The sequence below is a fragment of the Notolepis coatsorum genome (assembly GCF_963971535.1).
Source record: "Notolepis coatsorum genome assembly, chromosome: 16".
Classification (NCBI taxonomy): Eukaryota; Metazoa; Chordata; class Actinopteri; order Aulopiformes; family Paralepididae; genus Notolepis; species Notolepis coatsorum.
This window is the reverse complement of record NC_140180.1, coordinates 9,314,057-9,326,556: the sequence shown is the minus strand read 5'-3', so window position 1 is coordinate 9,326,556 and position 12,500 is coordinate 9,314,057. Positions and strand designations below refer to the sequence as shown.

Here is a 12,500-nt window from a genome sequence, read left to right as displayed (position 1 = left end):
ATGTGGGAATGTTATACTTTTTCATTCATACATTGTTGTGTTAATACCTTCTAGAATATAAGTATTGTTTTTAATCTTTTCTGCTGTAATTCCAAAAACGCTAGTTATAGGCCCTGACGCATATGATAGATTATCGATTGGCGTTTCTTTCCCATACACGCTATATTAAAAAATTCAAATGTATATGATCGGTATACATTATGCTTCATCATGCGTGGAGGAAAGGGGGGGGGCGGGGGTCGTCTATAATTCCTTGATCATCAGTAACGGCTTTATGTAGTATGGGTGGATATATTGATCAGATGGTTTGCAAACAAGGAAATGCACAATCGGGTTGAAAATAACGTTACTGTTCTCTTACCGTGGGACGATGAGACTGGCGGTGAAAGATCCCAATTATTAGATGCCGATCACCTACATCCATTTCCGGTTTGTATGGCGCAATAAACGCCGAAATCATATTGATTATTGCGTTATGGCAGCGATCCAAATTAGGGCTGGGCGATATGACGATATTATATAAATATCGGGTACAGTTCATTAACGATACACTTTTTCAACGTATTGTGGATATCGTGATGTTTTGCCCAAGAGGATTGTGTCGCGTCACCTGGTCCACACGTTCAAACTTTTTAACAACGCCGCCCCCACACACACACTACTGCATCAAAGTTACTACTTATGATTAACAAATGCATTCGTTTTGTGGCATTAACGTTATATAGTTACACGTTCAATAACATCAGCGTCCGAGGACCACCTAGATAGATAGCAAGCATTACTCGTTCATATCTCAGCCCGTGCTGAGATATGCCCATTCTGCGGTCTGTTAATAAAGTTTTCAATCAGACAGATGTATGGAAAGGCTTTTATTATAACATTCGTTGCAGTAAAATCATTATGCCTCGTTTAGTCATCCTGCAGAGCACTGGTCTCCTACTCGTCGGCCGCGGAGAGCTAGTGTTAGTAGCTTTGTTGTTGTCAGCTCTCGTCAAAATCAATGGAGGACATTCTAGAAGTCAAAAACTAATAGCGCTTGCCGATTGGTGCTAAGAACAGCAGGGCGGGTGCAAGCGGTGTGACGTAATTGGCAGACTCGACTGTCAATCAAAATTATTCTGTTTTCCGTCAGAATGAATGAATGAATGAAAACTTTATTAACAGATTGCAGAATGGGTACAATACAGTACAGCTCAATACAACAACAGTGGACTGGAGGATGAAGACCAGAAAAAGACTTTTGGCTTTTTTACATAAGGGTCCACTATTTTCAATTCATCAAAACATTTAGAGACATACAAATATACAGTAGTTTCATAAAAATGCTATTGATTGATTGATTTAAAACGTTATTAACATATTGCAGAATGGGTACAGTACAGCTCAATACATACAATTGTTAAGGGGATGCAGACCAGAGAAAGACTTTCGTCTTGTTTACATCAGGGTCCCCCATTTTCAATTCATCATATTTCATATCTAAATCATATAATATCTCATTGCTAAATATATGCAATATATAATCTAATAATCCAATAATCTAAATCTAATATATAATATAAAAATGCTAAATGCATGGGTATTTTATTTTGTCTTCAATGTTAGCTTGCAAACTCAAATACTGTCTTGGTAAGCCTCATAATGAATTGTTTTGGGGAAAAAAAGAAAAACATTGTGATGTGTATCGCCGAAAGGTCAGAACATATCGTGATATCATATTTAGGCCATATCGCCCAGCCCTAATCCAAATGTACTATAGTGTTTGTCAGGAGTCCCGTAGCGAGATGTGACTGACGGAGGAATTTCCTCGACGCACCGATGACAACATCCGGTTTTGGCGAGAGTGTAACTCGCCCGACCATCCACCAGGCGGCGGTATTGAGCCGTTGCAGTCCCATTTAGGGTCCTGCTGCAGCACCGGGGGTGGGTGGATGAATTATGAATGCCACAGCGAAAAAATTAAATATTGATCTAAAAAACGCTGTACAGCGATGTTGGCGGTCAACGCATGGCGGGCAATAATGCTGGAAAGCGTTTTTGGCGACCAATGTGTTTGACTATTCAATGACAATATACAGATAGGCAGATATAGACAGGTACACAGACAGACAGACAGACAGGTAAACAGACAGACAGACAGACAGACAGGTAAACAGACAGACAGACAGACAGACAGACAGACAGACAGACAGACAGACAGACAGGTAAACAGACAGACAGACACAGAGAGACAGACAGACAGACAGACAGACAGACAGACAGGTAAACAGACAGACAGACACAGAGAGACAGACAGACAGACAGACAGACAGACAGACAGACAGACAGACAGACAGACAGAAAGACAGACAGACAGACAGACAGACAGACAGACAGACACAGAGAGACAGACAGACAGACAGACAGACAGACAGACAGACAGACAGACAGACAGACAGACAGACAGACAGACAGGTAAACAGACAGTATTGTCGGACAACATACAGGGTTCCTACGTGTTCTTGTTAATGACTATTCAATGACAATATACATGTTCAATTGATGTTATTATTATTGAAAGGTTGATTTGAATGTCCCATTTGATTTGGGCTAAAACAATTACTGGAGACTTGAGTAATCAGGACACATGTTACTAGCTCTACCAACAGGCAAGCTTGACATGTATCGTTGACTTGGTGAGAAGAACAAGATCGTGAACACAATTCCATGACCAAGGGAACTATAAAAGAAGGAAGGGTCATCATCACGTCAGAACACCAGCGTTCTATTGAAGCCTGACATTCAAATTCTAAATATAGCAGCTATCTGAGGAAATATACATCAACCAATATATCAAACGTTAGCTAGTTAACGATGCAACAAAAATCGCCGATGATTCTGACATTCGAGGTAATAAACGGTTTAAAACGAGGAGACGGCTGATCCCATTCAACTCAATGTCAACCGAAGTGAACGTTTTTCCACACGCTGTGCGTTCGGGCGCTAGGTTGGCATGGAAACCTTGGCGTTAAACAGAAGAATGCACTTAACGGGATTGTGAGGGGGGGCTAGCAAGATTGCGGGGGTACAATTCAGCTGTCGAGCAGGTGCTCCGGAAGGCGTCATCGATTAGAGCGGACAGCTCTCTCTCTCTCACCCCCTAAATCCGGAGTATCAATTATTGCCTTCCGGCCAACGTTTGGAGACCCCCTGCAGCTAAGAACAATAGATACAAATTCTCATTTATACCTACCTCCATTCGTGCCATCAATGGAGGAGGCAGGAGAGGGCGGCTTTGGGGTGGGTGTACTGTACTGTACATGTCTGTCTGTGTTCTTCTTGTTATGTATGTTTGCTGTGTTTTTTTTGGAGCTCCTACTGTATTTATCTGCTGTCACATGAATTGCCCAGTCTGGGACATGTGCCAATACACTTGACCGGACCTTGACCTCGACAGACCCTACCCAGTAGAAAACACAATAGAGACATTTTGCACATTTTCTCCTCCATGTTGGAAGCAACAGCGGCTGCTATGTGTTGATATAGGAGACATACATCAACATAAATGTAATACATTGGAAACAGTTTGACCTACTCTACCACAGCACAAACATTTTTCTTTTTTTTGTATCCACTTTTTCTCCCATTTTTCTATATTTTCTCCCATCCCAATTTCGTATCATCCAATTCAACCCTCCCCTGTCACGGACGCTGTTTCTTGCCTCCCACAAGCCGGCTGCAATGTGGACTAAGTCATACATAGCACAAGTCCCCTCCGGTACTCGAGGTAACAGCAGTCGCATCTTTTCACCTGCGCAGCTCGATCTCTCAGTGGCGAGGAGTAACGCGTGGGAGGCTCACGCTGCCCCCGACACTTCCTGATTCTACTGCGCAGGCGCACCAACCGACCTGTAGGAGTCGCTGTCCACAACGCCCGATCCCCACCCATCAGTTTCCCACCCCCTAATACGGCCAATGTGTATTAGTACGGACGACCAGCTAAACTGAAAGCAAATGTGGAGCGCTGGGCTCGAACTGACGAGCCCAGCGTCTCCAGCATTTCGTGGCGAGCGCCTTGCCCACTACGCCACGTAGACGCCCTTTACAGCACAAACATTTTGCGTTTTCTTTCAAAAGTGGTTAACAATGGTTACAGGCAGCCATGTTGGAAGACAGACAAGTGCAGGGCCTCCATTTCCAAAATTATATTACTTTTCCATGTTTTTCCACGACTGCAGGAACCGTGAACATCATGAGGCACTCCTCCTCCGTGAGAGAGTTCTCCTCTACTCGCGTGGAACAGAAATCTCAAACCATCGAAATAAATGTGTCTGACAGGGATGAGAGTGCACGAGAAAACATTTGATCGACAATTAACCAGTTTACATCCAGTTTCTACAGGGATAAAACAAGTTCAGAGCCGATTTCCACCTGATCATTTTTCCCCCTACCGGATAAAACCACTTTAGAGCCCGTTTCTATCAGATAAAACCAATTCAGCAAATAATATGACGAGAAAGAAAGAAAGAGAGAAATAAAAAGTTTCTACCATAACTCAGTTCAGCGACTAGACGAGAAAAAACAAACAAGTGTGTGTGTGTGTGTTCATGCATGTGTGTGTGTGTAATGTGTATGTGGTCATACTGTACCTGTGTATGTGCGACTACAATCCTAAGCATCAGAACAGGCATCCAGAGTCGCAGTGCAATCTTAATCCTCTGTCTGGGAACCAACATGGTTACAACTACCTACCTACCTACCTACCGTACTGAGAGAGAGAGAGAGAGAGAGAGAGAGAGTGAGAGAGAGTGAGTGTGTGAGAGAGTGTATGTGTGTATCTCCAGAGGGCCTGCCCATGTTAGAGTGTGTATGCTGAGCAGGGAATCAAATGCAGCGTTAGTGTAAGAGAAGAGAAGAGAGAGAGAGAGAGAGAGAGAAAGAGAGAGAGAGAGAGAGAGAGAGAGAGAGAGAGAGAGAGATCTGTGAGAATGACTATGAGTGTGTGTGTGTGTGTGTGTGTGTGTCGGTGAGTGTGAGAGAGAGAGAGAGAGAGAGAGAGAGAGAGAGAGAGAGAGAGAGAGAGAGAGAGAGCCTAGTGTTAAGTCCTAGCGTGGCAGCAGTAGAAGCAGGAGTGTTGGACCTGCTATATGCTGCCTCTCTTCATATACCACAGAATGGTAAAAAAAAAAAAGAAGAAGAAGAAGAAGGAGAAGAAGAAGAAGAAGAAGAAGAAGAAGAAGAAGAAGAAGAAGAAGAGAGAAACAACTCTACAGACACAAGAAGAGGTCAACACACATACACAGAGGAGAGGAGAGAGGAGGGGAGAAGAGAGGAGGAGAGGAGAGAGGTGGAGAGGAGAGGAGAAGGGAGGAGAGGAGAGGGGAAGAGAGGAGAGAGGATGGGAGGAGAGAGGGTGGGAGGAGAGGAGAAGAGACGAGAGGTGAGGGGAAGAGAGGAGAGAGGATGGGAGGAGAGAGGATGGGAGGAGAGGAGAAGAGATGAGAGGTGAGGGGAAGAGAAGAGAGGAGAGAAGAGGAGAAGAGAGGGGGAGAGGAGAAGGATAAGAGAGGAGAGGGGGAGGACAGGAGGGATGTATTTTTAGAGGCATCTTTCCATCACTCTCCCTCTCAAGAAAACACACATTAGGAGAGAGAGAGAGAGAGAGAGAGAGAGAGAGAGAGAGAGAGAGAGAGAGAGAGAGAGAGAGAGAGAGAGAGAGAGAGAGAGAGAGAGTGAGTGAGAGAGAGAGAGGACTTTCAAAAATCTAAATATATCCCTAGAGAAGCTGCTGCTAGCAGCGCTGATCGGATCCGTTCATGTGTTTGAGGTCACTGGACAGAACGACGCTTGGGAGGGATGAACAAATGTATTCATACAGTACTAACAAAGCAAGCAGACAATGACACGAAGGAAGTAGAAGAGAGAGGTGAGGAAGAGGAGGATGAAGAGGAACGGCTGAGGTGCCTTCAGGAGACGTTTGAGAAGCTCACCCGTGTTCTTCTTTTGAATACATAAAGTGTAAGAGTGTATGGCAGTGGTGTTCCTACCCTCCCACCACCTTTAAGATAAGATAAGATAATATATTCCACTGTTTATCTTTTCTCATATTCAGATCTAATTTGATTGCCTATATTTATGTCTTTCTACTGGTACCCTGCCCATACCTGTACCTCCCCTCCCCCATGCTGTTATGACGCCCGATTTTCCCCCAAGGGGATCAATAAAGGAATATCTTAAAATCATCTTAAAAGAGTAATAGGTATTCCACGTGACAAGAATGACACTGTAATTGGAGAATATGTCAAATGTATTATATTAAATTATTTAATAATTAAAACATTACACACGAAACCAAATAATTATACACATACATTCATTATGACTAATGTAGATGATTATGAATAATGATTCATTTACATGACGAATTTCAATACTAATTTCACAGACTGCCGTGGGTGGATTTTTGTAATGGAAATATTTCTATGATAGAGAACTTTGGTAGAGCTGATGAAATATAAAGATGAAAAAGAAACGGTACGTTTCGTCGTTCGTTTATTTGAGTGGCCAGACACGGCCTGATCTTGTTCACGAGCAGTGATGCAGTGGTGGTACCACTCGGTACCACGCCGTCCTAGCAGTTCGCTGAGCAGAAGTGCGCGCACACAAGAAAATGCGTTCACAACTTTCACTCTACTGTCGCGCCGTGCGCCAAGTACCAACTACCGAATCCCCTACAAGATCCGCCTCCTCACCTACAAATCCCTGCACGGGTTGGCCCCTTCCTACCTGACCAACCTACTCCACCCCTACACTCCAGCACGAGGCCTCCGCTCCTCCAACTCCGACCTCCTCACCATCCCCCGCACCAGGCGTTCCACACTGGGAGACCGAGCTTTCGCTGTGGCTTCCCCCAGACTGTGGAACTCCCTCTCCCCCCCCCATCCGAGGCTCTGACACCACCAACCTCTTCAAAACCAAGCTAAAAACCCACCTGTTCACACTTGCCTTCACGCAACACGGCCCCGCTCCCAAGTAGCCCACCCCTGACTCTTTTAAGCCACAGATCCCGTTGTTTTGTTTTGTTGTTTGTTTGTTTGTTTGTTAATTTCAACCATTTCATCCAATTGGACAGAACTTGCCTCCTTTTTTATTTTTTTTTATCTCTTATCTTATTTGTTTTTTCTTGTTGTTACTATACACAGATATTTTATGTATTTTATTATATTTTTTTTTCATTTTTTTTTTTTTTTCATCCTTTCCTTGTACAGTGTCCTTGAGTCTGAGAAAGGCGCTTCTCTCTTAAAATTCAATCTATTATTATATTATTATTATTATTATTATTATTACCCGGCACTTATCACCTAGTCTTTGCATAGCATAACAAAGAAAGAGAAGTGCAAGACCAAAACACAAGCCCTGTGGGGGGTTTGCTTGAGCTGGTCTGTGCACACGCGAGGGAACATGTATGCGCGTGCACGGGAGCGCGCGTGCACGTGGCGTCAAAGGCAGTTCTGATATTACGACTGCACCCCTGTTCATGAGGAATATATATATCTCAAGAGAACCTATCTGTTTGTATTCACAGCTAACATGTACACATGATTGACACAAGTATAATACTAGGCATGCCTGTAGGGAAACGTTCACACTTCTACTACCAAAAACCAATGCAGCAAAGAAAACTGTGTTATATAGAGCCATGTCATATTGGAATAAACTGCCAGTACATCTTACACAGATAACCAGTAAGATAAGTCTTCAAAATAATTTGAAAAGAGCATTGAGAGAAGAAGAAATTCGTTTACATTAAAGAAAAAGACAGATACTGTAGTGTACACTGTAAAGATATGACTGAGAGTTTAATCCCTTTTATTGTATTTTCTGTGATCTGATACTCTGTGTACTGTAATGCTATTTGGAATTATTTTTACATGTAGGAATATTGGAATATATTTTTTAATGTATGCTACTATAATGTTATGTATGTATGTACTGTTCTGTTGTGTGTGGACCCCAGGAAGACTAGTTGTTGCTGCGGTGATGACTAATGGGGATCCGTAATAAAAGATATAAAAAAAAAAGATAAAAAGTCTAACAGTACAGGAGGGTGCTGAGAGAGTGTGCCGCGAGGGCACGCAAATCGTGAGCTTTATTCTCAGTCCTGAGCTGAGAAACCGCCGAGTTGAGAAACCGTTGCAGAGAGAGGCCGGTGCACAATGCACGGATGTGGTCCGTTTCCAAAGGAAACGGTTTACGACTGAGGCCCCTCGTTTCTCGAGAATACTATCCGTGGAATAGATCGTTCGTTTGTGGTTTTCAGTTCTCTGTGGTTTTCAGCTCAGGCCTGTACAGACACTCAGGTACAGTACAGGTTCAGAGTAACAAGTTCGACAAGCTCTGTCCCCTCGTTGAGAAACCTGCCCGCCGTTCCCCACCCAGTCCATGGCTGACAGATGCAGTGAGAGAACAAAGACAGGTCCTGAGAGCGGCTGAGAGGAAGTATAGAAAGTCACGCCTCACTGCTGACATCGACACATATCACAACCTCATGTTAACCTTGTTAACATTCTCCAAAACCATTACTAATGCCAAAGCTTCTTTCTTTCACCATAGGATCGAGGCCTCTGCCAAGAATCTTCGCAAACTGCATGCTACCATGTCCTCCCTCCTCACTCCCCCCCCCACCCCCTCCTCCCTCATATTTCTCTGCCGAAGACTTCGCAATCTTCTTTGAGGAAAAAGTGGAGAACATCCGCAGCGCCTTCTCCCAACCCCCACCCATTCCAAATACTGAATCGAGAACCTCATCCTTCACTCTGTCATCTTTCTCTCCCATTACAGAAGCAGAGACCCTGACACTGGTAATGTCGAACCGTCCGACTACATGCCAGCTGGACCAGCTACCCTCCCCACTCCTCCAGACCATAGCACCGGACATCCTCCCATTCCTAACTGCAACCATCAACTCCTCACTCAACTCGAGAGGATGGAAGAGGCGAAGAGAGGAGAGGAGAGATAATATGAGAGGATGGAAGAGGAGAAGAGAGGAGAGGAGAGATAATATGAGAGGATGGAAGAGGAGAAGAGAGGAGAGGAGAGAGAATATGAGAGGATGGAAGAGGAGAAGAGAGGAGAGATAATATGAGGATGGAAGAGGAGAAGAGAGGAGAGGAGAGAGAATATGAGAGGATGGAAGAGGAGAAGAGAGGAGAGATAATATGAGAGGATGGAAGAGGAGAAGAGAGGAGAGATAATATGAGAGGATGGAAGAGGAGAAGAGAGGAGAGGAGAGATAATATGAGAGGATGGAAGAGGAGAAGAGAGGAGAGGAGAGAGAATATGAGAGGATGGAAGAGGAGAAGAGAGGAGAGGAGAGATAATATGAGAGGAGAGGAGAGGAGGAGAGAAGGGGGCAGATTATCTGGACCAGGCAGAGGAAGGAGACCTGACGTCAGGTAGACAAAAAAAAACATATGTCAACAAGGGAATAATAATAACAATGGGCCTCATGCATGAAGCGATATAAGAACAGATTTCGTTCTTAACTAGCATTTCCTCTTACTTTGTTCTTACCTGGGATTCAGCAACGTTTTCTTATTGTTGCTTTTTTCTCAGGCAAGAACAAATTATAAGAGTGGTCGAGAGCACTCAGACAGACAGACAGACAGACAGACAGACAGACAGACAGACAGACAGACAGACAGACAGACAGACAGACAGACAGACAGACAGACAGTTCTTACATGTGTGGGCAGGTAGAGGTCGTAAGGTGTCCCAGAGTCAACATCGATGGCATGGAACCCTGACACTGACCCGTAAATGACCTTTAACCTCTGACCTTCCTCCACAGTCAGGTCCACGGACAGAGGCTTCTGGGGGAGCTGGCCGAAAGACTGAAAAAAACACAAACAGTCAACATTTTACATTATTTTAATCTAATAAAAACAAAAACTCCACAATGCCTATAAATCCTATTCCCTGCCCCGACCCTCCTTACCCTAAACCAGGTTTGTATCTATTCCCTACCCCTACACCCCGCCACACACATACATACATACATACATATACACATATGATGGCCTTTTTATTTGACCCATATGGGGAGGATAGATGTTTGGTAAGGGGAATGGGTTTCTTCATTGAGCGCTTATCCTTATCACTAAGGCACTTGTGTTTTATTATACATAAGAAATACCATCCAAAAACATTAATATTTTAGTTAGAAGTATGTTTTTGAGATTGGGTTTGTGATTGATTGATTGAAAACTGTATTAACAGATTGCAGAATGGGTACAGTACAGTACAGCTCAATGCACACAATTGTTAAGGGGATGCAGACCAGGGAAAGACTTTCATCTTGTTTACATCAGGGTCCCCCATTTTCAATTCATCATAACATATATGACACACACGACATACAGATAGACAGTACTGCTACATCTATACATTTATGACGTACCAGATTTGCAAATACAGTACTGTTTGTGATACAAAAAGAGTCCAGAAAAGAGAGTATATACATTTGACGTAGAAACTGTACATTGGAGGAGGTTGGGTAGGTGGGGTGGGGACTGTACATTGGAGGTGGTTGGGTGGGTGGGGTGGGGGGTTGGGTAGGGGGTGGGTGGGGGACACTGTACATTGGAATATTGACAAAGCCATACTTGGTCATTTACTGTACATTGGAGGGGGTTGGGTTAGGACATTTGCAGGGGCCAGTTTCGAATTGCAGTCTCCCGTAGGTGTTCTTTGAGAGTGTTTTTGAAAGTGGGTAGTGATTCACATTCCTTTGCAGCTTTGGGTAGGGCGTTCCACATTGATGTGGCATAATTGCGAAATGTGTTTAGTCCCTTGTTTGAGCCAAATCTGGGTTTAACATGATTTGTGGAGCTCCCTCTGGTGTTGTGATCGTGGTATTCACTGACCTTTGGGAAGTATTTTGACATGTACATGGGTACCTTGGTCGTGTAGTGTATCTTTTAGACCAGGCCCATTGCAAGTTGCTGTACTCTGTCGTCTACTCTAAGCCATCCTAGGTTGTCAAAGTGGGCAGGGGTGAGGTGGGTTCTAGGAGTCAGGTCAAGCAGTAGTCTGACCAGTTTGTTTTGAGATGTTTGTAATTTTGTTTTTAGTGCCTTTGAGGTGCTTTGGTACCATGAGGTGCAAGCATAGTCGTAGTACCCTTGAATGAGTGCTCCTGCCAGAGTCTTCAGGGTATTCTTGTTTACCAGAGAGGAGATCCGGTACAAGAATCGAGTTCGTTGGTTGACTTTTTTTATTACATTGGATGCCATTTTGTCACAGGAAAGATTAGCCTCTAGGATGGAACCCAGGTAGGTAATTTCATCTTTTCTTGTGACAATATTGTCACCCACTGTAACAGAGAAGCCGTCGGTCTTGCTGAGTTTGTTATTTGAACCGAAGAGAATGGACTCTGTTTTGCCCATGTGTAATGATAGTTTGTTATCAGCGAGCCATATGCAGATCCTGCCTAGTTCCAAGCTGAGGGTTTTTTCAACCTGTAACTTGTTCTTGTCAGAGACCAGCAGGGCTGAGTCGTCCGCAAACAGGAACAAGTTGCAGTCACAAGCTGACGACATGTCATGGAACACATGGGGAGTGAATGGAGTGGGATGTTTATTCACACAGAGTCAGTATCTGGAATAATATCAGGAACACATACAGGGCTAGATCCACAAAGAATGGATTGCACGGTGCTAGTTGCACCCTACTTACAATTCATTATGAATTGAAAATGGGGACAATCTGTTAATAAAAGTTTCAATCAATAAAATTTGATTGATTGAAAACTTTATTTAACAGAATGCAGAATGGGTACAATACAGTACGGCTCAATACACACAATTGTTAAGGGGATGCAGACCAGAGAAAGACTTTAGTCTTGTTTACATCAGGGTCCCCCATTTTCAATTCATAATGAATTGTAAGTAAGGGTGCAACTTGCACCGTGCAATCCATTCTTTGTGGATCTAGCCCACAGTCTGGTGTCCTACTAAACATCCACATCAACGTGAGCTGGATGACACAGAGGAAACTAGCTCAGGCCACCAAGGAGAGAAAGAAATAGGACATGACCTGATGTGTGTGTGTGTGTGTGTGTGTGTGTGTGTGTGTGTGTGTGGGGGGGGGGGGGGTATGTAGGTCACCCTAATAGAGCTCTTAAGTCAATATAGCATCATATTTCCTGTAGTATTTGGGACGGTATTGAGTATAATATGTGGTACCTTGAAGGCCATAAACTTGTGGTACGGTTTGGGAGCCCAGGCGTAGACCTCCACTGCGTTCTTCAGAGCAATGACCAGGAACTTGATCTTCTCATAACGCACTGGAAACACACACACACACACACACACACACACACACACACACACACACACACACACACACACACACACACACACACACACACACACACACACACACAAAGATAGAGAGAGAAAGTGAGAGATAGAGAGAGACAGAGAAACAGAGAGAGAGAGAGAGAGGGAGAGGAGGGACAG

The 12,500-nt window shown here is 43.9% G+C and overlaps 1 protein-coding gene across 1 annotated transcript in view; it reads right to left on the bottom strand.

The window, feature by feature from the left end:
* LOC311242870 (mitogen-activated protein kinase kinase kinase kinase 4) overlaps positions 1-12,500 on the bottom strand; it is a gene marked incomplete at its 5' end in the record, with an annotated part of 207,353 nt that overhangs the window by 17,024 nt on the left and 177,829 nt on the right. Inside the window, 2 exon segments of the mRNA XM_084331936.1 lie at positions 9,723-9,872; positions 12,225-12,325. Coding sequence (XP_084188062.1) covers positions 9,723-9,872; positions 12,225-12,325 — 251 coding nt within the window.